Below are 23,881 nucleotides of genomic sequence, written 5' to 3'. Positions count from 1 at the left end.
GGTAGGTTAACAACTTGTTTATAATCTATGGGGAAACAGCATCATACTTCGTTCATTCACTTCTTAATGACCTAGACTCCTGACCTGTTTCTATTTTGAAAAAAAGCTTGTCTGAATACAACATGGTTAAGAAATTGGTCTGTGCAAGGCCTACTTTTCAGGTCCTACTTGGCCATCTAATGACCTAACATGGCAGGTGGGAAGTGTTTGTACCTTTCTGGCTGGGAATGCGCTGCCTGCCATATTGGGTAAAGACAAAAAAAGGCATCCAATTCTCACTCCTGAAATAGGCGCTAAGCCCTTTGCATATGCAGATAAAGGACTTAACGTCTGTTTGAGGCCCCTGTCTGAGATTATTTTGCCCTTAGGCAGCTGGTACCAGCTCGCCAGGAAATAGGCATAGGGATCCCTTGCTAGGACAACCAGGAAGGTAAGTAACTTAGCTGAATGTGGAGCTGAGAAGAGCTGGAATGTTCCTCCCACCCCCACATTAAAGGAACAGGATTCTCTCGGCCCCGGGACATGGGAGATGCTATTCTTATCTGATGTGGGACTGCCTGAGCACTGGAGAAATTCTGTTTGAGTTTGTTGATCCATTATTTTGAAAGAGGTCAAGACATGGACACTGACATCTGACTTGAAAATGCTGATTTTTAAAATGTCTCGCGGCATTGATTATATTGAAAATGCTGGTCCCTTTAATTAACCAGGATTTACTTCAGTGTTAATAGAGAGCAGGTGATTCCCATTGCAGTTTGTATTTAAGGGCTGGGTTTTTCCCCAGTCGGAGAGTTACTTCTGAACAGGGAGTTCATCCAGAATGGAAGAGTGGGAACTGGTATTTGGACTGAACTGTGAATTGAGAATAAAACAGTTGTGGATCAGAGACTGTCTCCTGCTTCCTGATTTTGGTGAATGGATATCTGCCAATTGAACAATCATGGCCAATTTTCTTTGTGCAGCATAACGTATTGTGTATTTATGCATATATTTACATATTTCCTGTTATTCATTGATCACCTACCCTTGCTAGATATGTATCTACGAATATTGTGATAAATTGAAAGAAATAATGAACCTTTGACTCCCTGTTTAAATTCTATTTATGATTCTGGTAACACATTTTTGAAGAGTTTTGTTTTGTAATCCAAGAAAAAGTCAATTGAAGCTGTTGAGTGTAGTCACTTTGTCATTGTTGTAGGATTTATTGCCTGCTATGGTTTGTGTGATTTTTAAAAGTGATACAGGAGGTTGCTAGAAAACAGCAGTATTGCTTGAAACAGTCAACTGATTAATATTAGCAAATCAATCGATTCAAAAGAGTCACAGTAGTTTTAGTCTATTAACTCCTGTATCTGTTCTGTGACTTTTTTTTTACCGTTGAAAGAACCCTGGCTTCTGAATTTTTTTTTTAACAGTTAAATCTGGGAGTTTCCTGCAGATTAGTTAAAGATGAAGCAGCATGCCTGTGGCATTTGTGACTGTGCCAAGTCGTGCGTGATGGATCACCAGGTGCCATACCCAAAGTGATTAGAATAAAATCTGAAGACAAGTTGTATTAGCTGAATAATGACTGGAAAACCTGCCAGCTCTGGTCTTGTTTTGCTTCTTGATTGTTTACTGAGGTGGTACAGATTTGGTTTTTGCAAGGAGAATTCATGTGTTCAAACAGCTCTTGCAGTAGGTACTACAATAATTGCATACTGCCAGAACTTAGAAACATTCAACTTGTTAAATTCACTTTTATAAAGCCATGCTGTGAATCCATCAGCTGCTAAATTATTGAAGTGTTCATCTTGAAGTTCCAATTATTTATTCTTGAATTAATGGAAACTAGCAGGGATGAATCTTAAGGCCAAGCACAACCTGAGAGTATTTGAAGAAGTGAGCAATTGTCTTTGATTCTCGGTGGCATTGTGTAAAAGTTGGGTGCATTGCTTGTAAAATGGATGTTTAATTGTCAGTGGTTTTGAATGCATCTTGAATATTGGGTATAGTTCTCATAGAATGAAATTTAAGGTTTACGTGGACAGTACTGGGAGAATTGAAGATGTCTTGCTATTTTGTTTAACTGGGTTAGAGAAGAGGGGACTATGTTGAGAATTTAGGGGACAGGAGCTTAGTGGCTGAGCGAGCAACTAATGATAGAGTGGAAGGGTGAGGAATTCAAGCAGCGGAAGGTGCATGTGGGGATGCAAAACAGGTGGTAGAGTAGGAGCAAGATTAGCAAGCTGAATCAGAATTTTGGAATTGACTCAGGTTGGTGAAAGTTGGAGAAGATGGGGAGCATTTCACTTAATGCATGTAAAGACATGGGTTGCATCACTTTGGATAAGTTGAAGATTGAGGTGGTGAGGTCAAGTTGAAGAATGTTCGGAGAAGTCAAGCCTCGAGGTGATTGAGGTATTGACTACAGTTTCGTCAGCAGAAGGGAAGAGTTGGAACCAAGCTAGAAGAAAATAACACAACAATGACAGGTAAGCAGAGCTGTGAATAGAAGGATAGCGGGTATAAACCAGGTAATTACAGGCTGGTGAGTCTAACATCAGTGGTTGGGAAACTATTGGAAAAAATTCTGAGGGACAGGATTAATCTCCACTTGGAGAGGCAGGGATTAATCAGGGATAGTCAGCATGGCTTTGTTCGGGGGAGATCATGTCTAACTAACTTGATTGAATTTTTCGAGGCAGTGACTAGAGGTGTAGATGAGGGTAAAGCAGTTGATGTAGTCTACATGGACTTCAGTAAGGCTTTTGATAAGGTCCCGCATGGGAGATTGGGTAAGAGCCCATGGGATCCAGGGCAATTTGGATCCAAAATTGGCTTAGTGGCAGGAGGCAGAGGGTAATGATCGAGGGTTGTTTTTGCGAGTGGAAGCCTGTGATCAGTGAAATACCGCAGGGATCGGTGCTGGGACCCTTGCTGTTGTAATGTACATTAATGATTTAGACGTGAATATAGGAGGTATGATCAGTAAGTTCGCAGATGACATGAAAATTGTGTCGTAAATAGTGAGGAGGAAAGCTTAGATTATAGGACGATATAGATGGGCTGGTAAGATGGGCAGAGCAGTGGCAAATGGAATTTAATCCTGAGAAGTGTGAGGTGATGCATTTTGGGAGGACTAACAAGGCAAGGGAATATACAATGGATGGTGGGACCCTAGGAAGTACAGAGGGTCAGAAGGACCTTGGTGTACTTGTCAGTAGAACACTGAAGGCAGCAGCACAGGTAGATAAGTTGGTTCGGAAGGCATATGGGATACTTGTCTTTATTAGCCAAGGCATAGAATGTAAGAGCAGGAAGGTTATGATGGAGCTGTATAAAAACACTAGTTAGGCCACAGCTGGAGTACGGTGTACAGTTCTGGGCACCACACTATAGGAAGGATGTGATTGCACTGGAGAGGGTGCAGAGGAGATTCACCAGGATGTTGCCTGGGCTGGAGCATTTCAGCTATGAAGAGAGACTGAAAAGGCTAGGGTTTTCCTTAGAGCAGAGAAGGCTGAGGGGAGATATGATTGAGGTATACAAGATTGAGGGGCATTGATGGGTTAGATAGGAAGAAACAGTTTCCCTTAGCGGAAGGGTCAATAACCAGGGGGCATAGATTTAAGGTAAAGTGCAGGAGGTTTAGAGGGGATTTAAGGAAAAGTTTTTTTTCACCCAGGGGATGGTTGTAATCTGGAACGCACTGCCTGAAGAGGTGGTAGAGGCAGGAACCCTCACAGCATTTAAGAAGTATTTAGATGAGCACTTGAAATGCCATAGCACACAAGGCTACAGGCCAAGTGCTGGAAAATGGGATGAGAATAGTTTGGTGCTTGATGGCCGGCACAGAGATGATGAGCCAAAGGCTCTGTGCTGTATGACTCTATGAAATATCCAAGTTACACCCATCTTAACTCTGCTTGAGTTTATAGCCAGTAATGTACCAATATAAGCCAAAGAGGAAGGCTTCCCAGCTTTGCAGATTGTCATCTAGAGCAGAAGTTCCCAAACTGAGGGGTGCAACAGGGGTACGAGGAGGTTGCTAATTGTAATTCACTAAACAGGTAATATACGCAATAGCTAATCTTTTCTTTGGTAGAACGCCCTTCTGCTTTCTCAGGCTAGTTCTCAACTCTGCAAAACTTGGGCATACCACCCTGCCGACTGTTCCACCTTACAGGTATTTTCAACATCTTTCAGTTTAAGTAAATCTCTTTTTCAGTTAACAAAGAAAAGTTTCTTGCCTTCTGGCCTGTACCTCTGTGCAGCATATTTTTCTTTTGAGAAGTGCTCATAAGCCCTGGAGTCCTTGCAACCTTAAGGAATACATCAATAGTAGCATGTTATTGGCCCAACTCTACTTCAAGAATATATTAAAATGCTCTTCTGTGGAACACTTTTTTTATTGCCCCTGCATTAAAAATTCTTGGGTCTCCATGATGTTTCGAGGGGGAAGATAAATAACCTTCTATTTAAAATCATGTCGCTGCTCCTGCTTGGATTTTGTGTGGTGTCATCTTAAGTGAAGAAATAATTTAAAAATGGCAGTCATTCTGATGGGCCTCGATGTTTGCAGAAAATAATGAAGTTTGTATATTACTGCCTCCAGAACAACCCAGCAGTTTATTACTCCCTGCTTCTGCCCACAAACAATCAGACTGCTGACTCATTCTGGGCTCTCTGCAGAGGATTGTTCATTGTGCACCTGGCCACATCTACAACCTAAAGTGAGGAGATGCTGGAGTTTCCTTGCTGTTCAGTTGCTTATGCTGTCATAATGGTGGGGAAATTCTTTGTATTAGCTCATGCTGCGCTGTCGGTACTTCATCAGAATTGCGAGGGGAAACACCGTTTTCTTGTGGAAATGAGATTTGCACCGTGATTCTGGCAAAGTTCTGCCAGCAAAGGGGAAGAAAATCCAAGGAATTTCCAGCCACTAAGTTCTAATGACATGGTTGAACTTCATGTTAAACCCCAAATGTGTAAAGGAGCATATATAATACAGGTAGAGTGACAAAACTTAAAACATTTCTGTATTACCAGCTATAGCTACGCTTAACATTATTCAAAAATGCTGTTTCTTAGAAAGAGGGAGGGGCCCACATGAGGCAAGAATCTTCAAGAGTCGATGGGGGTGCTAAGCCAAAAATGTCTGATCTGGAGGAAGTTGTGGCATCTCTAGGTCTTGATATAAGACAGGCAATTTTGGACTATGGCTGAAATCATTCGATCAGTGGCAAAGTGAGGTACGTATGAATTAGGAGCAGGAGTAGGCCTTTGGTCCCTTGAGCCTGCTGCACCATTTGGTAAGATTATGGCTGATCTGATTGTGGCCTCAACGCTACGTTCCTATCTACCTGTTGTAACTTTTGACTCCCTTGTCAATCAGGGATCTCTCTAACTCAGCCTTAAAAATATTCCATGACCCTGCCTCCACTGCTCTCTGGGAAGAGAATTCCAGAGACTAGATGTTGTCTGCATACGTGCAGAAGCTGACCACCTGTTTCCACATAATACTCCTACGGTGTAGCATGAAAATGATGAGAGGAAGTCGAGGATAGACCCTGCATTACAGTGGAGATGGCCATACTGGCGGAGAAGGCAGCAATAGAGAGCTTGTGTGGAGTCAGCTGAGAGTGGAACCAGAAGAGAACAGTGAGCCAGAGATGAATGCAGAGGAGAGATGGTGGCAGAAAGGATGAAGAGGTATAGAGTTGCACAGCATGCGGTTTTTGACTTTGAACCCACGAAGCCTCAGTATTATAAAGTGTGGAAACCAAATTGCAGGTACTTGAATAAGGAGTTGTAAAGATGCTATGAGGCAACAGTGAAAAGAAAAACTGAGTAAAGAAAGAATTGCATTTATATAACATCTTTCATGGTCTTGGAACACCCAAAACACCCCACAGCCAATATAGTGCTTTTGAAGTTAGTCATTTGGATTGCTCTTTCAAAGATTTGATACAGGCACGGTGCATCATATGACTTTGTCATGTGTTGTATGTTTCGAAGAACATTTTTCTATCTGCTTCACAATCCTGAACTGTGTAGTGTTATCAGTAAGCTTATTTAACTTGGTATGTTACAGAAATTTTTGATTGTAACATTTAAAAAATCTAGATGGTTCACTGTACTGAATTAACACTCCGATTGTTAGGATTTCCTGATCAAATTTTTCTATTAAAAGGACATCGCTCTTAAAAAAATATGTAACAGTGGTACTGGAACATAAAGTAACCCAAAGGGAACTAGATGCATTAAAAGAAAAGAGCTGTCATTTGGCTGAAAGTGATTTGCTTAATGGATCCTCTATCTATATATATATATATATATATATATATATCCTTTTGGCTTACCTTACCTCAACTCTCTGGAATGTCCCTTCTCTGCCACAAGCGCCTATCAGGAAATTGTGCATCCTGTTGCTAATTTTCTGCCCATTAGAAGTTCATGGTGTAGAAAAGTGTGGGCTGCTGCTTGTTTTTTTTTTTAGGTATTCCTACCAGGTAATAATTGTATTAGGATTGCAGCAGTTAGAAAATTTCTGCCTTTTGACAAAATTCACTGACTAACTTAGAACGTTTTACTTTGGAACAGAAAATCGGACGGGATGTTAAGCGTCTGCCGATTTGTATCCCCCATTTTGTCCTAGCTCCGAGGACCAACTTCAGCTTATAAAACTAGCAAGTATAAATCATTTCCTGCTGGCATGGACATGATTGGCTGAATGGCCTCCTTCTGTGCCGTAAATCTTTCTGTGTTTGTATTTCCGCCAAAACTTTTCTGTCAACAAAACACCAGTGAAATAACTCAAAGGATATATGCGCAGATAGAGGATTCATTTAAACCAATCACTTTCAGCTTGGGGGTTACCATTGACCAGAAACTTAACTGGAGCAGCCATATAAATACTGGGGCTACAAGAACAGGTCAGAGGCTGGATATTCTGCAGCGGGTAACTCACCACCTGACTTCCCAAAGCCCGTCCACCATCTGCAAGGCACAAGTCGGGAGTGTTGGAATATTCTCCCCTTGCCTGGGTGAGTTGCAGCTCCAACAACGCTAAAGAAGTTCAACACCATCTAGAACAAAGCAGCCCGCTTGATCGGGACCCCATCCATCACCTTAAACGTTCACTCCCTCCACCACTGATGCACAGTGGCAGCAGTGTGTACCATCTACAAGATGCACTGCAGCAACTCGCCAAGGCTCCTTCGAGAGCACCTTCCAAACTCACGACCTCTACCAGCTAGATGGACAAGGGCAGCAGACGCGCGGGAACGCCACTTTATCTGCAGGTTCCCCTCCAAGCCACATACCAACAAATGCTGGCCTTGACCGGAACACACTCATCCCATGAAAGATTTTTTTAAAATATAACTGGCTTCAAAATTTAATTAGGTCTTTTTTCTAAACATTGAAATCGCATGACATGAAGAAATCTTTGTCTCCTCGCCCTTCTTAGTCTGTTTCTCTCTAGAACACAAAACAGATGCTACAACAGCTGTTCCTATGCTGTGAATTAAATGTCACTTCCTCCTCCAACCTTCCAGTTGATCAGACCTGTGAGGGTGAGGTCTTGGATTATGAATTTACGGTGGCACATAACAGCTGCATCTCTCTGTCTTGGTTTGCCAATGGCTGCAGTTATTTTCAAGTATGTATGCTGCTATCCTCTACTCCCCCATGCTGCCCCAGAAATTCCACAGGGAGTTCTATAACTACAATTATATCCAAAATATTTGATGTGTACATAGTTATTCTATTGTATAATAGACTTTTCTCTGCAAATCCTTCTATAAAAATCTAATTTGCAGCAAGCTGATTTTTAGTGAATTTGGGTTGCTCACTTTATCCTTGATTTGTGACACTTGGATCTAAGTTTTAGAACGCAATCTTGTGTTGTGTTCAAGCATTGAGAGAGAGGTTTATTTTATCGTTTACAGCATTTTAAAATAGTTCTCATTATCGTGTTAAATTTTACTGATTGCTATTTAATCAGTATAAATATGGTTGTGTACAGTATAAATATATCATTGGTGTAACTTGGGTGAGGAATGTTCTAGTCTGTTGAATTTTTCTAGAAAGCCTTTGGTGGGAAGAGGATGGAAGAGGGACCAAGGTCAGAGGAATCCAGCCACTAATGAATCTGATTGCTGGAGCAATAAAACATTACACTTAAATACATTCCAAGGGAATGTTGGTTGTTGTGGAACCAACCAGGGAGCAGGCTATTCTAGATTTGGTGTTGTGTAAAGAGGTGGGATTAATAAATGGTCTCATTGTTAAGGTCCTCTAGGGAAAAGTGATCATAGCATGCTAGAATTTCAACTTCAGTTTGAGGGTGAGAAGCTGGAGTCTCACACGAGCGTTCTGGAGTTAAACAAAGGTAATTATATAGGCATGAGGACAGATTTGGCCCCAGTGGACTGGGCTGGAAGACTACAAGGTAGGGCAGTTGACGAGCAGATGTTTAAGGAGATATTCAATTTATTAATTTTTTTTTTTATTTTGGAGATACAGCACTGAAACAATGCTGAGTCTGTGCCGACCATCAACCACCCATTTATGCTAATCCTACATTAATCCCATGTTCCTACCACATCTCCACCTTCCCTCAATTCCCCTTCCACCTACACTAGGGGCAATTTACAATGGCCAATTTACCTATCAACCTGCAAGTCTTTGGCTATGGGAGGAAACCGGAGCACCCGGAGGAAACCCACGCGGTCACAGGGAGAACTTGCAAACTCCGCACAGGCAGTACCCAGAATCGAACCCGGGTCGCTGGAGCTGTGAGGCTGTAGTGCTAACCACTGCGCCACTGTGCTGCCCAACTAAAATATATTCCAGAAAGGAAGAAATATTCTAGGAGGGGGATAAAACATCCATGGCTAAGCAAGGCAGTTAAGGATAACATAAAGACAAAAACTAAGGCATACCATATTGCAAAGGCCAGTGGCAGGCTGGAAGATTGGGAAACTTTTAAAGATCAGCAAAAGGTTACTAAAAAAGTAATTAAAAAGAGCAAAGGTAAATTATGAAAGAAAACTAGCGCAAAATATAAAAACGATAGCAAAAGCTTCTATAAGTTTATAAAAGGGAAGAGAGTAGCTAAAGTAATGTTTATCCGTTGGAGGATGCGACTGGGGAGTTAATAGAAGGGAACACAGAAATGGCAGAGACACTAAATCAGTATTTTACTTAAATTTTCACGGTGGAGGACATTAGTACCGTCCCAATAGTACCGGGTAATACAGAGGTTATAGAAAGGGAGGAACTTAGAACAATCATCATCACTAGGGAAAAATTATGTAGCAAACTATTGGGGTTGAAGGCAGACAAATCCCCAGGGCCTGATGGCCTACATCTTCGGGTCTTAAAGGAAGTGGCAATGGAGGAGTGGATTCATTGGTTATAATATTCCAAAATTCTCTGGATATGGGAAAGGTTCCAGTGGATTGGAAAAAGCTAATGTAACGCCCTTATTCAAAAAGAGAGGGAGGCAGAAAGTAGGAAACTATAGACCAGTTAGTTTAACAACCGTCATTGGGGAATTGTTAGAATCCATTATTAAGGCAGTAATAACAGGACATTTAGAAAGTCAAAACTCAATCCGTCAGAGTCAACATGGTTTTATGAAGGGTAGATAGTGTTTGACTAATTTGCTAGAGTTCTTCGAAGCTGTAACAAGCAAAGTGGATAATGGGGATCCTGTAGATGTAGTATATCTGGATTTCCAGAAGGCATTTGATAAGGTGCCACACAAAAGGTTAATACACAATAATAAAAGCAAAATACTGCGGATGCTGGATTTCTGAAATAAAAACAAGAAATGCTGGAACCACTCAGCAGGTCTGGCAGCATCTGTGAAAAGAGAAGCAGAGTTAATGTTTCGGGTCAGTGACCCTTCATTGGAACTATGGTTAATACACATGGGGTTAGGGGCAATTTATTAGCTTGGAAAGAGGATTGGCTAAGCTACAGAAAACAGAGTCGGGATAAATGGGTCTTTTTCTGGTTGGCATGGTGTAACTAGTGGGGTGCCACAGGGTTCGTTCCTCGGGCCCCAACTATTTACAATCTATATAAATGACTTGGATGCAGGGATAGAAGGTACTATAGCCAAATTTGCAGATGACACTAAAATAGGTGGGATAGTAAGTTGCAATAAAGAAATAAGAAATCTACAAATGGATATGGATAGATTAGATAAATGGGCCAAAATTTGGCAGATGGATTTTAACGTGGATAAGTGTGAGGTTATCCATTTTGGTCGGAAGAATAGAAAGGCAAATTATTATCTAAATGGAGAGAAACTTCAGAGTGCTTGCGTACAGAGGGATCTGGGTGTCCTCGTGCATGAATCGCAGAAAACTAGTTTGCAGGTACAGCAGGTGATAAGGAAGGCAAATGGAATTTTGGCATTTATTGCTAAAGGAATAGTGTATAAAAGTAGGGAAGTGTTGCTGCAACTGTGCAAGGCATTGGTGAGACGGCACCTGGAGTATTGCGTATGGTTTTGGTCCCCTTACTTGAGAAAGGATGTAGTTGCATTGGAGGAAGTTCAGAGGAGGTTCACAAGATTGGTTCCAGAGATGGTGGGGCTTGTCTTAGAAGAGAGATTGAGCAATTTAGGCCTTTACTCTATGGCGTTTAGAAGAATGGGAGGCGATCTAATTGAGATATATAAGATGATTAAGGGGATTGACAAAGTAGACATAGAGAGGATGTTTCCTCTTGTGGGAATCTAGAACGAGAGGTCATAGTTTTAGGATAAGGGATGGCAGATTTATAACCGAGATGAGGAGAAATTACTTCTCTCAAAGGGTCGTGAATCTGTGGAATTCACTATCCCAGAGTGCGGTGGATGCCAGGACATTGGGTACATTTAAGGAGGAGATAGACAGATTTTTGATTAGTAATGGGTTGAAGGTTTATGGAGAAGGGGCAGGAAAGTGGAGTTGAGGCCAAGATGAGATCAGCCATGATCGTATTGAATGGCAGAGCAGGCTTGAGGGGCTGAATTGCCTACTCCTGCTCCTAGTTCTTATGTTCTTGCGTTCTAAGAGAATAACCACAAACATTTCTGTATTTTCCTTCTCAAATTGTTAATGAACAATGTATTCTGAGTTAGAATCGAAAAGCATAATATTTTTTGAAAGCAGTGAAGCTTGTAAATGTTTATTTTTCAGAGAGACTTGACTGTGCTTGTACAAACATTTGAATTAGTTGCAGGAGTAGGCCATTCGGCCCCTTCGCGCCTGCTCCGCCATTTAATAAAATCATGGCTGATCTGATTGTGGCCTCGACTCCACTTTCCCGCCAATCCTGAAACCCTTTGACTCTCTTGTTATCCACCTCTGTCTTAAAAATATTCAGTGACCCTACCTCCACCGTTCTATGGGGAAGAGAGTTCCAAAGACACTCAACCCTCAGAGAAAATATTTCTCCTCATCTCCATCTTAAATGGGCGACCCCTTATTTTTAAACTGTGTCCCCTAGTTCTAGTCTCTCCCACAAGGGGAAACATCTTTTCAGCATCCACTCTCAGGTCCCCTCAGGATCTTGTGTTTCAATAAGATTATCTCTCATTTTACTAAACTCCATTGGATACAGACCCAATCAACAAAGAACGCAGAAAGTACAGCAAGCAATTAGGAAGGCAAATGGCATATTGGCCTTTATTGCAAGGGGATTGGAGTGCAGGAATAAAGAGGTCTTGCTGCAGTTGTGCAGAGCTTTGGTAAGACCACATCTTGAATACTGTGTGCACTTTTGGTCTCCATATTTTAAGGAAGGATATACTTTTTTTTATTCATTCATGGGATGTGGGAGTCGCTGGCTGGGCCAGCATTTATTGCCCACCCCTAATTGTCTTTGAGAAGGTGTTGGAGGCAGTGAAGGTTCACTAGATTGTCCCCTGGGATGAGGGATTTGGTCTTATGATGAAAGGCTGAGCAAATTGGGCCTATATTCTCTGGAGTTTAGAAGTATGAGAGGTGATGTTATTGAAACATACAAGATTCTGAAGGGGCTGGGTAGGGTCAATGCTGAGAGATTGTTTCCGCTGGTCAGGGAATCTAAAACACAGGCACACTCTCAGGATCAGGGGCCGATCATTTAGGACTGACATGAGAAATTACTTCACTCAAAGGGTTGTGAATCTTTGGAATTCTTTACCCCAGAGGGCTGTAGATGCTCCATCGTTGAATACATTGAAGGCTGGGATAGACAGATTTTTGGGGTCAGGGAATCAAGGGATATGGGGAACGGGCGGGAAGGTCGAGTTGAAGCCCAAGATCAGCCATGATAGTGTTGAATGGTGTAGCAGGTCGATGGGCCATGTGGTCTACTCCCATTCCTAGTTCTTGTGTTTTGTGAGTTTTAGAGTTGTAAAGTGTTCACAACTCTCAGATTGTAGGTTACATCTCTACAGAAGGTTTGCTGCACCAGAATTTAGATTATGCATGTAGTATTTGCCTGAGTTGTCATTGTGAACATGCTGATAACCTGTAGGATATTGTTTCTATGATTTGAGTAGGCTTGTGTGTTAACTTGAGAATGAGACCCACAAGTTAGTTGTCTTTGCTATCTGATGTGAGATATAGAGAAGAGAAATAAAGAAAGACTTATATTTATAAAGCACCTCTCATGACCTTAGGATGTCCTAAAATGCTTTACAGCCAATGACATACTTTTGAAGAGTAGTTACTGTTGTAGGAAACACAGCAGCCAATATCTGCACAGCAAGCTCCCACAAACTTAAATGTCATAATGACCAGATAATTTATTTTGTGACGTTGATTGAGGGGTAAAGATCGGCCAGGGCACTGGTGATAACTCCCCTGTTCTTCGAAATAGTGTCAAGGGATCTTTTACACCCACCTGAGAGAACAGGCAGGGCCTCAGTTTAATGTCACATCTGAGAGATGACACCTCCAACGGTGCAGCACTAGATTTTTGTGCTCAAGTTCCTGGAGTGGGACTTGAACCCACAATCTTCTGATCCAGAGGCAAGAGCATTATCAAGTGAGCCACAGCTGGTATCAGCTGTATGTATGTTTAATTATTAACTATATTGAAGTTTGATTGGGTAAACTATAAGAGCATTCTGTACAATTGAAAATTTTTTGGCAGTGTATTATTTGAGGTGATGGGTCTGTTCTGTAGAAATTAGGAGAATGGAACCTATGTGATTCTTCACTTCACTTTAAGTAGCAATTAGCTTTAAATAAATGTATGTTTAGTCTTTGCTGTTCTATCACAGTGTAGTCCAATACGTTGGCCACTAGCCACGTGTACCTAATTTGGGATCCAGATGTGGGTCCGTTTGTTTGTTTCGTAAATAAAAATGCTTAATAGCATGTGTACTTCAACCTTTCCGTACATTTGTTGGTAAAATCTTAAGATGCAGGCAGAGTATGTTACTGTTTTGATTGTTGTGACTGCTTTACTTGGTTGCCCCAATAGTGGCTAATGTTCAGTAACTATACACAAACTACATTTACCCGTATTGTGTAAGTGCATGTAAGGTCTTTTCTACTAAAATTGGTGCATATGGCTCAAACAGTGTTACCATAGACATACCTGTGGCTAGTCAGTAATCTTGTCTTCGACAACAGTGTTCTACGTGAATTAAAATAAGATTATGTGCCTTCAGTGTTTTTATTTAGAAAAGAATCCTCTGTATAATTAGGGGTTATTTAGAAACTGTCTCCATTTTTTTTTCTTTAACCATTTTCATTTTCCTTGAACTTGGGTTAGATCATAGTTTTAGTTGAGCAACACTGTTTAATCCAGTTGTTAAAATAGTTTCTAAAACGTTGGGAAAGCCGAAATTAAAATATACATTTTTGTTTCAAATAAAGCTGTGGCAGAATTCCATGAACAGTTAAGTAAAGCTACAGGCTACATGGATTCATGCCAGTACTCTTGAGTATCACTCAGCTGGGATTCCCCAAATATTGTGTATTAAGACAATTGGACAAAAACGCAAATGTTCTGCTTGGTTTAAGAGAAAAAAACTATTGATATTTACCTTTTTCAGAAAAATAGGATTGAGTTTTCCATTTTATAAGATTTTGTTTTATATTTGTGATTCTTACTTATCTACTTTCTGATCTTGCCTAAATTGCTGGGTGGACATGCAGAGAAGAGTTCATCAGGCATTTCACTACAGAGAGGAAAGGATAAGTTGCCCTGGGCTGATTTATAGAACAGAATTTGCAGGCACTGTCCAGAAACTGAACTGGGCATTTATTTAAAAAAAAAAGCAATGGACACATGTAATTGAATAGTTATGCCTGTGTAGTGTGCCATATTCTCCAGGACATCACTGCGGGAGTTCCTCAGGGTAGTGTCCTAGGCCCAACCATCTTCAGCTGCTTCATCAATGACCTTCCTTCAATCATAAGGTCAGAAGTGGGGATGTTCGCTGATGATTGCACAATGTTCAGCACCATTCGCGACTCTTCAGGTACTGAAGCAGTCTGTGTAGAATTGCAGCAAGACCTGGACAATATTCAGGCTTGGGCTGATAAGTGGCAAGTAACATTAGCACCACAGAAGTGCCAGGCAATGACCATCTCCAACTAGAGAGAATCTAACCATCTCCCCATGACATTCAACGGCATTACGATTGCTGAATTCCCCACTATCAACATCCTGAGGTGTTATCATTGACCAGAAACTGAACTGGAGTAGCATATAAATACCATGGCTACAAGAGCAGGTCAGAGTCTAGGAAGCTTGCAGTGAGTAACTCACCTCCTGACTCCCCAAAGCCTGTCCACCATCTACAAGGCAGAGGTCAGGAGTGTGATGGAATACTCTCCACTTACCTGGATGGGTGCAGCTCCAACAACACTCAAGAAGCTCGACACCATCCAGGACAAAACAACCCCCTTGATTGGCACCCCATCCATAAGCATTGACACCCTCCACCCCCGTGCACAGTGGCAGCAGTGTGTACCATCTACAAGATGCACTGTAGCAACGCATCAAGGCTACTCAGGCAACACTTTCCAAACTCGCGACCTCTACCAATTAGAAGGACAAGGGCAGCAGATGCGTGGCAACACCACCACCTGCAAGTTCTCCTCCAAGCCACACACCATCCTGACTTGGAACTATATTGTTGTTCCTTCACTATCACTGGGTCAAAATCCTGGAGCTCCTTCCTGATAGCACTGTGGGTGTCCTTACCCCACATGGACTGCAGCAGTTCAAGAAGGCAGCTCACCACCAGCCTCTCATGGATAATTGGGGATGGGCAATAAATGCTAGCCTGGCCAGTGGCGCCCACATCCCATGAAATGAATTTTAAAAAAATTAAAATCAGTGATGGAAATATTGCCTGGTTTTCAACTACCCAAAATTCAAATATCTTGGATTTTTTAGTTTAAAATCATTCAGGCAGTAATTAAATAGAGTCAACCAATTGCTAGTGCTCTTGGCTGAGAAAAACAGGCTGATCTGAGAAAAACATAAAGCAGAAAAGGATCAGAGGAAAATACCCCCAAAAATTTAAAAGAATTTTTATAATGAAATTTGAGGGGATGTAGTCAAGTCAGATTGCAGATTTTAAAATTGAAAACATTTTAACTTGGAATCTTTCATCATGTGTGTCCCATTTAATAAGATGGAGTGATTCTTGTGAAATGTTTGAAATATTTCAATTTGATACAAAGAAATTTATAGAATAGTTCTCATCTACACTTTTATGTAGTGTTGGGAATGGAGTCTTCCCTATTAAGCAGTTTAGCTATTAATTAATTGGGTTAGCCAGTGCCACATCACAGTACAAATAATCATGTGCTTGCACTGTATTTGAAGCATTATCTCTGCAAGTCACTGTGCAAGCAAAGTGTTGAAATCTTGAAATAGTTCATTTTATTCTCAGGATTCACTCAATTGATTAGTGACCAGAAAAATTAGGTACTTTCAACAGCGAGTTCAAACTGGCACATGTAATGATGGTGTACAGCAAAACAGTCTTCAACCAAGTTTGTATTCATAAAATCAATGCAACTGACATATGTTCTACACTAAGTATTGTTATAAATCGAAGAAAACTCTTCTAATTTCTCCCAACTTATGCAAGTTGTTTTACCTTTGAATTGAGGTTGCCCAGGCTAAACCGCTTAGAATTTGGGTTCCAGAAATTGGGACCTTCCGCTTAGTGCGGAAACTACGTATCTGCCTTAATTGCTGATTATGTAGCCTGTGTGCCTTTCAAGAGAACACACTTTTCAGCATAAACACCTGAGCTATTGCAGGTAACCACACAACTCCTCTTCCTTTTCTCAAACTAAGCAGCGCAAATCTGAATGTTGTATCACTTGGTTTCTCCTGAACGGTGGAAGCAAAATGTCAACAGCCCAGAATCTGAAGATTTCCATGCTAACATAACCTGTAAAACTGGGTCACTCACAGATTAAACATTAGTTTTCAATTGTCAGATTGGATCAATAACACTTCTCCCAGTATCCCCCATTATCCCTCTTTGCAGAATTAACCAGTTCTTATTAGTGCAGAAGTAGATTTTGTTTGAAACAGTTAAAACTCAATGAGAAAGAAATAACAGGCAGATAAAATGTAAACATCTCCATATACTGTTGTGATTGCTCCATTTAGAATGCTGCTTCCAGTGATTTATGATTTTCCCTCGAAGTAAAACTACAGATCACCTTTGGCATATGTTCTAAGTTTTGATTACTTTTGCTTTTCAGTCTGTTGTAAAAACCTGGAGGAATGCATATGAATTATGATGAACTTTGAGACTGTCAGTGTGTGTGTGTTTGTGTATATATATATATATATATTATATATATTTCTAATCCTATGAATCTCTTGCAGAATTGGCAAAGGTTTTCAAGGAGTTATGAAGAGGTGGGGATTTAAAGGCCAACCCGCAACTCATGGACAGACCAAAACCCATCGGAGGCCGGGAGCTTCAGGCCCGGGAGGAGTATGTATTATTTCTGTTATTTGTGAAAGTAGCATTTACAGCACTACTCTGCACCACAGAATGCATTGAAAAGGCATAAATGGTCTGCTTCAACAATTCAAGGCTTGAAGCTGTTTTCGTTCTGCCACAGCTCTATCTGAAACAGTTTGCTATTGTGTTCAGTTCTGTTGGGTGGTTGGTTTTGGTCCAGATCCATAGCAGTTCTTCTGGTCAGCATTTTGAAAACATACAATTTCAGAAATTGCAACTCATTGCACAGTAAAACAGATTAAATAACTAGTGTCAGAGCTTCTGGCTGATTTCTTTTTATGTTGAATAGATCAAATGTGGGGTATGGTGTGTTCTTTGTCTTGAGTTCAGATGTCCCTCTCATAATTTCATACCTTTGTGCCCAAACTTTAATCTGTATCTTAAATTTAATATAAATGTCTTTGTAGCTACAATTAAGACATTGAGTTTGTTTTCTTTCTAAGAGGCTTGGGGCAATATTAGAATTCTATAAGTAATATACTTATACAATCATATCTAAATAATACAAACATGTTGGACTAGTAGGCTTAGCGAGTTGATTGCAATCTTTAATATTGAAAGAAACAATATCCAAGTCACTATATGCAGAGCAAAACAGTATGTAGTCTTAAGTTTAAATAATGCAGAGTCTCATTCATTGTGTCACACTCTTTTTCTTGTCATCTTGAATGCAGGATCCTGCTAGAGTTTTTCCTGGGAAGAAAATGCCTGGAAAAATGGGCAACATCTACAGAACAGCACTTGGACTAAAGGTCAGATTTACTAAGCATATCGAGTTGTGATTAAACATGGGATTGGGGTGGGGTGCAGGGGGAGGAGAATTACTGTATTTCTTTCATTTTGATTGAAACACCTTAAGACCTTTTTGTTGTCAAACTTGGAATGCCTGTTCTGACAGCTGCTTTATGTGACTAAATCAAGGTGACGGTCATACGTAAAGGGACAAAAAGTTTTTCAGAGCTATTTTCTGCGATTGGAACTGCTGTAAACTGTTGGGAGTTATTTTGTAGCATTGAATTATATGCTATAGAGCAGGCTCGATGCTGAGGTGATTTTAAGAGCTTTGTCAGACTTTTAGCTCTTCATTCTCAACTTGAATTCTATGCCAGCACTTGATGGAGAATAACTTTTACTAAATACATTTCAGGTAATATGTTTTTTGCTTTGGTACATGCGTTCTATTGTAAATTTCATACTTGTTTCACAATTTGTGGAAACATTGTGGGACTGGTTGTTTGTCTCTAATGTAAGTTCAGACAATCCGTATTTTGGTAAATTGTAATACTTGGCTTACTCAATTATAATAGTTTTGCTAGGTGACGTTTGGATGGACATTCGCAAATTTCTTTTGGGCCTCCTTATCTCGAGAGACAATGGATACGCGCCTGGAGGTGGTCAGTGGTTTGTGAAGCAGCGCCTGGAGTGGCTATAAAGGCCAATTCTGGAGTGACAGGCTCTTCCACAGGTGCTGCAGAGAAATTTGTTTGTTGGGGCTGTTGCACAGTTGGCTCTCCCCTTGCGCCTCTGTCTTTTTTCCTGCCAACTACTAAGTCTCTTCGACTCGCCACAATTTAGCCCTGTCTTTATGGCTGCCCGCCAGCTCTGGCGAATGCTGGCAACTGACTCCCACGACTTGTGATCAATGTCACACGATTTCATGTCGCGTTTGCAGACGTCTTTATAACGGAGACATGGACGGCCGGTGGGTCTGATACCAGTGGCGAGCTCGCTGTACAATGTGTCTTTGGGGATCCTGCCATCTTCCATGCGGCTCACATGGCCAAGCCATCTCAAGCGCCGCTGACTCAGTAGTGTGTATAAGCTGGGGATGTTGGCCGCTTCAAGGACTTCTGTGTTGGAGATATAGTCCTGCCACCTGATGCCAAGTATTCTCCGAAGGCAGCGAAGATGGAATGAATTGAGACGTCGCTCTTGGCTGGCATACGTTGTCCAGGCCTCGCTGCCGTAGAGCAAGGTACTGAGGACACAGGCCTGATACACTCGGACTTTTGTGTTCCGTGTCAGTGCGCCATTTTCCCACACTCTCTTGGCCAGTCTGAACATAGCAGTGGAAGCCTTACCCATGCGCTTGTTGATTTCTGCATCTAGAGACAGGTTACTGGTGATAGTTGAGCCTAGGTAGGTGAACTCTTGAACCACTTCCAGAGCGTGGTCGCCAATATTGATGGATGGAGCATTTCTGACATCCTGCCCCATGATGTTCGTTTTCTTGAGGCTGATGGTTAGGCCAAATTCATTGCAGGCAGACGCAAACCTGTCGATGAGACTCTGCAGGCATTCTTCAGTGTGAGATGTTAAAGCAGCATCGTCAGCAAAGAGGAGTTCTCTGATGAGGACTTTCCGTACTTTGGACTTCGCTCTTAGACGGGCAAGGTTGAACAACCTGCCCCCTGATCTTGTGTGGAGGAAAATTCCTTCTTCAGAGGATTTGAACGCATGTGAAAGCAGCAGGGAGAAGAAAATCCCAAAAAGTGTGGGTGCGAGAACACAGCCCTGTTTCACACCACTCAGGATAGGAAAGGGCTCTGATGAGGAGCCACCATGTTGAATTGTGCCTTTCATATTGTCATGGAATGAGGTGATGATACTTAGTAGCTTTGGTGGACATCCGATCTTTTCTAGTAGTCTGAAGAGACCACGTCTGCTGACGAGGTCAAAGGCTTTGGTGAGATCAATGAAAGCAATGTAGAGGGGCATCTGTTGTTCACGGCATTTCTCCTGTATCTGACGAAGGGAGAACAGCATGTCAATAGTCGATCTCTCTGCACGAAAGCCACACTGTGCCTCAGGGTAGACGCGCTCGGCCAGCTTCTGGAGCCTGTTCAGAGCGACTCGAGCAAAGACTTTCCCCACTATGCTGAGCAGGGAGATTCCACGGTAGTTGTTGCAGTCACCGCGGTCACCTTTGTTTTTATAGAGGGTGATGATGTTGGCATCGCGCATGTCCTGGGGTACTGCTCCCTCGTCCCAGCACAGGCATAGCAGTTCATGTAGTGCTGAGAGTATAGCAGGCTTGGCACTCTTGATTATTTCAGGGGTAATGCTGTCCTTCCCAGGGGCTTTTCCGCTGGCTAGGGAATCAATGGCATCACTGAGTTCCGATTTGGTTGGCTGTATGTCCAGCTCATCCATGACTGGTAGAGGCTGGGCTGCATTGAGGGCAGTCTCAGTGACAGCATTCTCCCTGGAGTACAGTTCTAGGTAGTGCTCAACCCAGCGGTCCATCTGTTTGCGTTGGTCAGTGATTATGTCCCCCGATTTAGATTTGAGGGGGGTGATCTTCTTGATGGTTGGCCCAAGAGCTCTCTTCATGCCATCATACATTCCTCTGATGTTTCCGGTGTCTGAGGCCAGCTGAATATGACTGCATAGGTGTTGCCAGTAGTCGTTTGCGCAACGCCTAGCTGTTCTTTGTGCAGTACTTCTGGCTGCTTTAAGTGCTGCGGATGTTAAATCGCTGGGGGCTTTCTTGTAGTTCAAAAGTGCAATGCGCTTAGCGGCTATGACAGGTTCCAGCTCTTCATTATGAGATTGAAACCAGTCTGCATTTCTCTTCGCACTTTTGCCGTAGGTGGTCAAAGCTGACTCATAGATGGCGTCTCTGATGTGGGCCCACTTGGTCTCAGCATCCCCTGTGGGAGTGTTTTGAAGGGCTGTTACAAGTGAATTTAGAAATTTGTGTAACAGCTGTGGGTGAGAAATTCTGCTCGTGTTGATGCGCGGGTGGCCCTTCTGCTTGGAATGATGCAACTTCTTTGGTCTGAGTCTAACCTTGCTGCACACCAGGGAGTGGTCGGTGTCGCAGTCCGCACTGTGGAAGCTGCGTGTGATTTGAACACTGTTTAAGGCGGCTCGCCTTGTGACAATGAGGTCTAGCTGGTGCCAACGACGTGATCTTGGGTGCCTCCATGAAACCTGGTGACAGGGTTTAGTGTGAAAGAACGAGTTGGTGATGCAGAGGTTATGATAGGTACACAACTCAAGCAGTCTCTGCCCGTTCTCATTCATCCTTCCAACGCCATAGCACCCAAGGCAGGAGGGCCATGAGTCATGGTCGGCCCCAACCCTGGCATTAAAGTCCCCCAGCAGGAATAGGTGTTCGGTGTTGGGGATGCTGCTAATGATGTTATGGAGTTGTTCATAGAACTGGTCTTTAGCTTCAGGTGCGGAACAGAGTGTTGGAGCATAGATGCTGAGTAGGTGTACTGGACCAGAGGTGGTGAGCAGTCGGATGGACAGTATGCGTTCCGAGCCATTTGAGGGAGGCTCTATCATGCTGAGCAAGGAGTTTCTGATGGCGAAGCCCACTCCATGCTGTCTTGGTTCTTCAGGATCCCTGCCCTGCCAGAAGAAGGTGTAGTCTTGCTCTGCTAGAGAGCCACTCGCGGGGAGGCGAGTCTCCTGAAGTGCTGCAATGTCCACATTGAGTCTACTGAGCTCGTTGTTAATGATGGCGGTCTTCCGAGAATCGTTGATTTGTGTAAGGTCTTCCGACAGGCCAGGACACATAGTTCTGACGTTCCAGCTTGCAAAGCGAAGGGCTGGTACCTTCTTTCCTTTTTTCATGTTGTTTGGTGCGGTGTATCAGTCCACCTTTCGGGCAATGACCCTGAGCTCCAAGCACCCATTGAAGCAGGCAGACTGTGGCAGGACAGAACCTTATTGACCGGGGGCTGCCCGGTTTGAGGCGGGCGGTAGCTGTCCAGTGAGGTGCAATGACCTCTCCCACCGACAAAGGCAACCCGTGGCGCCCAGTTTCTACGCCAATTTATCTGGACTTATAACCCGTAACTGCTGCCTTCCGTGTTGTTTCAGTCGCTGTGAGGCAACTATGGAGTGACCTCTCCATGGCGCATGCCTGGGCAAATTTATGGAGGTTGAGAGTTGCCCAGTCGTCAAAACCCCCCTCTCGGCCTTTCTGGTGGGGTCCAAAGGAGTGCAGGACACGACGTTTGGCACCAGTATGGCTGCAGGAACTGCCGGAAACATGCCAAAGGTGACACATGACCGCCTACGGGGTTCCGCTCCGGATTTTCTGTTAGGGTTTACTCCCTTAGCCTTGGTCTCTCCCGAGACGCCCACAAGGCAGTGGGGTTGTTGGGGCCCCTACGCAGGTGTAGGATGGTGCCGGTGGGAGGAGGGGATGCAAGGGGGAGGGGTAGAGGGAGGGGGTGGGGGGGGTGCAGGGGAAGGGGGTGCGGGGTGAAGATGGTGCAACGGCGCAAATTAGCTGTTACATTTCCCTATGTTCCAAAGGTAACTGCATTGCAAAACAATTCGTCGGCTGTGGTGGACTTTGGGACATCATGAGATTTTGATATAGAAACAAGAAATGCTGGAACCACTCAGCAGGTCTGGCAGCATCTGTGGAAAGAGAAGCAGAGTTAACGTTTCGGGTCAGTGACCCTTCTTCGGAACCCGGAAACGTTAACTCTGCTTCTCTTTCCACAGATGCTGCCAGACCTGCTGAGTGGTTCCAGCATTTCTTGTTTCTATTTCAGATTTACAGCACCCGCAGTATTTTTCTTTTATTATATGAGATTTTGATAGGTGCTATATAAATGCAAATTCTTTCTTTGTACATAATAGGTCCCAAATAACAACTGAAATTCCTTGGTAAATGAGGAAATGACTTTTTGATGAGCTCAGTCTGGATGTTAGTGGAATATACGACAGTGTGCATTGCAATTTTTAAAAGAAGTTTAGAATGGGGGTTTTCATAGGAGCCTTAAAGGAGGTGGGGTAGGGGTAGCAAGACAAATAATAAATGGAAAATCGTGTGCAACACACCAGCTTTTTGATCTGCGTAACTGACGGGTGTGGGGTCTCTGTCAGCTGTGCAAACTTGGAGAATGGGCCCTTGTACCTCATGACGAAATGTTTTTTGCATATGTATGCTGTCTGTCGGGTCTTTTTGCTTATCCCATTTCTGTTGCAAATCCTAGTTTATTAAAAAGGTATTTATGCATCCATAGGTCTGGAGAGTGAATACCACACAGAACATTCTTTATGTTCATGGATCTGTCCCAGGGCACAAAAACTGCTTTGTAAAGGTAAGAAGATTATAAACTACAATGTATTTCAATAAAAGAGTTGTTAACAATAGTGCTGTAATGCAAGTTGTGGTAATTCTATTACTCGTGTGTGCAGGTTTTTCTAGAAGAATGAATAGAATAGTTCTTTCTAAGAAGTTTTAGAAATTGCATATCTGTAGTTTAGGTAGTGCTATCCATCAAGCAAGGAAGGATAAAGTAGCAGAAATGGATTCTGCCTTGTTTGAACCGAATATGGGAATGAAGGCCTTGCCCTGTGGCCACTAGTTTGAAAGTGGAACTTTAATGTGAATATTCTTGAATTTTATGAAGCATTCTAATAGTAATCTTCTTGGACAGTCTCACAGAAGTACAGAAATATGTTTTTCTGGAATCTGGTCTCAGATTTCACAAAAATTAGTAACTTTTAGACATTTTGCCACTGTATGTGGGGAAAATTTAAGTTATGGCTTTAACTTTTCTCCACATGACAGAGGAATTAGTGTATACTCAGTAGTAAGAATTCAATAAGGATTCAAAAACTCTACCTTTTTCTAAGCTCCATATAAAGCCATGTGAAATAGTGTTGGAATTCTGGTGAGTTTGCGAATGTGTTCTTTGATTGTGACATTTAAGGTAATCAAATCCTACTGAAACCTAAATAGGATCTAGGTATAACTAGTCTGTCGTACTGGCGTAGCTGCTGTTTCAATATAATAGCGATTAAGCGTCTCTTCCTGTTTCCAGTTATTATCCCATCTGTGATGAATAGATCCAGAGACAAATTGAGCTGAGGTGGACAGGTTTCTCTTTGTACTGCTGCAATTTTTTATCT

General features: G+C 42.4%; 1 protein-coding gene across 1 annotated transcript in view; it reads left to right on the top strand.

Annotated features, from left to right (window-relative positions):
* mrpl3 (mitochondrial ribosomal protein L3) overlaps positions 1-23,881 on the top strand; it is a 64,267-nt gene that overhangs the window by 27,218 nt on the left and 13,168 nt on the right. The window contains exons 7-9 of the mRNA XM_068054251.1: positions 16,852-16,963; positions 17,668-17,745; positions 22,990-23,067. Of these exons, the coding sequence (XP_067910352.1) occupies positions 16,852-16,963; positions 17,668-17,745; positions 22,990-23,067 (268 nt within the window). The remainder of the gene's footprint in view (positions 1-16,851; positions 16,964-17,667; positions 17,746-22,989; positions 23,068-23,881) is intronic.

This window comes from Heterodontus francisci, chromosome 2 (assembly GCF_036365525.1).
Source record: "Heterodontus francisci isolate sHetFra1 chromosome 2, sHetFra1.hap1, whole genome shotgun sequence".
Taxonomy (NCBI): domain Eukaryota; kingdom Metazoa; phylum Chordata; class Chondrichthyes; order Heterodontiformes; family Heterodontidae; genus Heterodontus; species Heterodontus francisci.
Note: the sequence above shows the minus strand (reverse complement) of the source record. Positions and strands in the feature narration are given on the sequence as shown.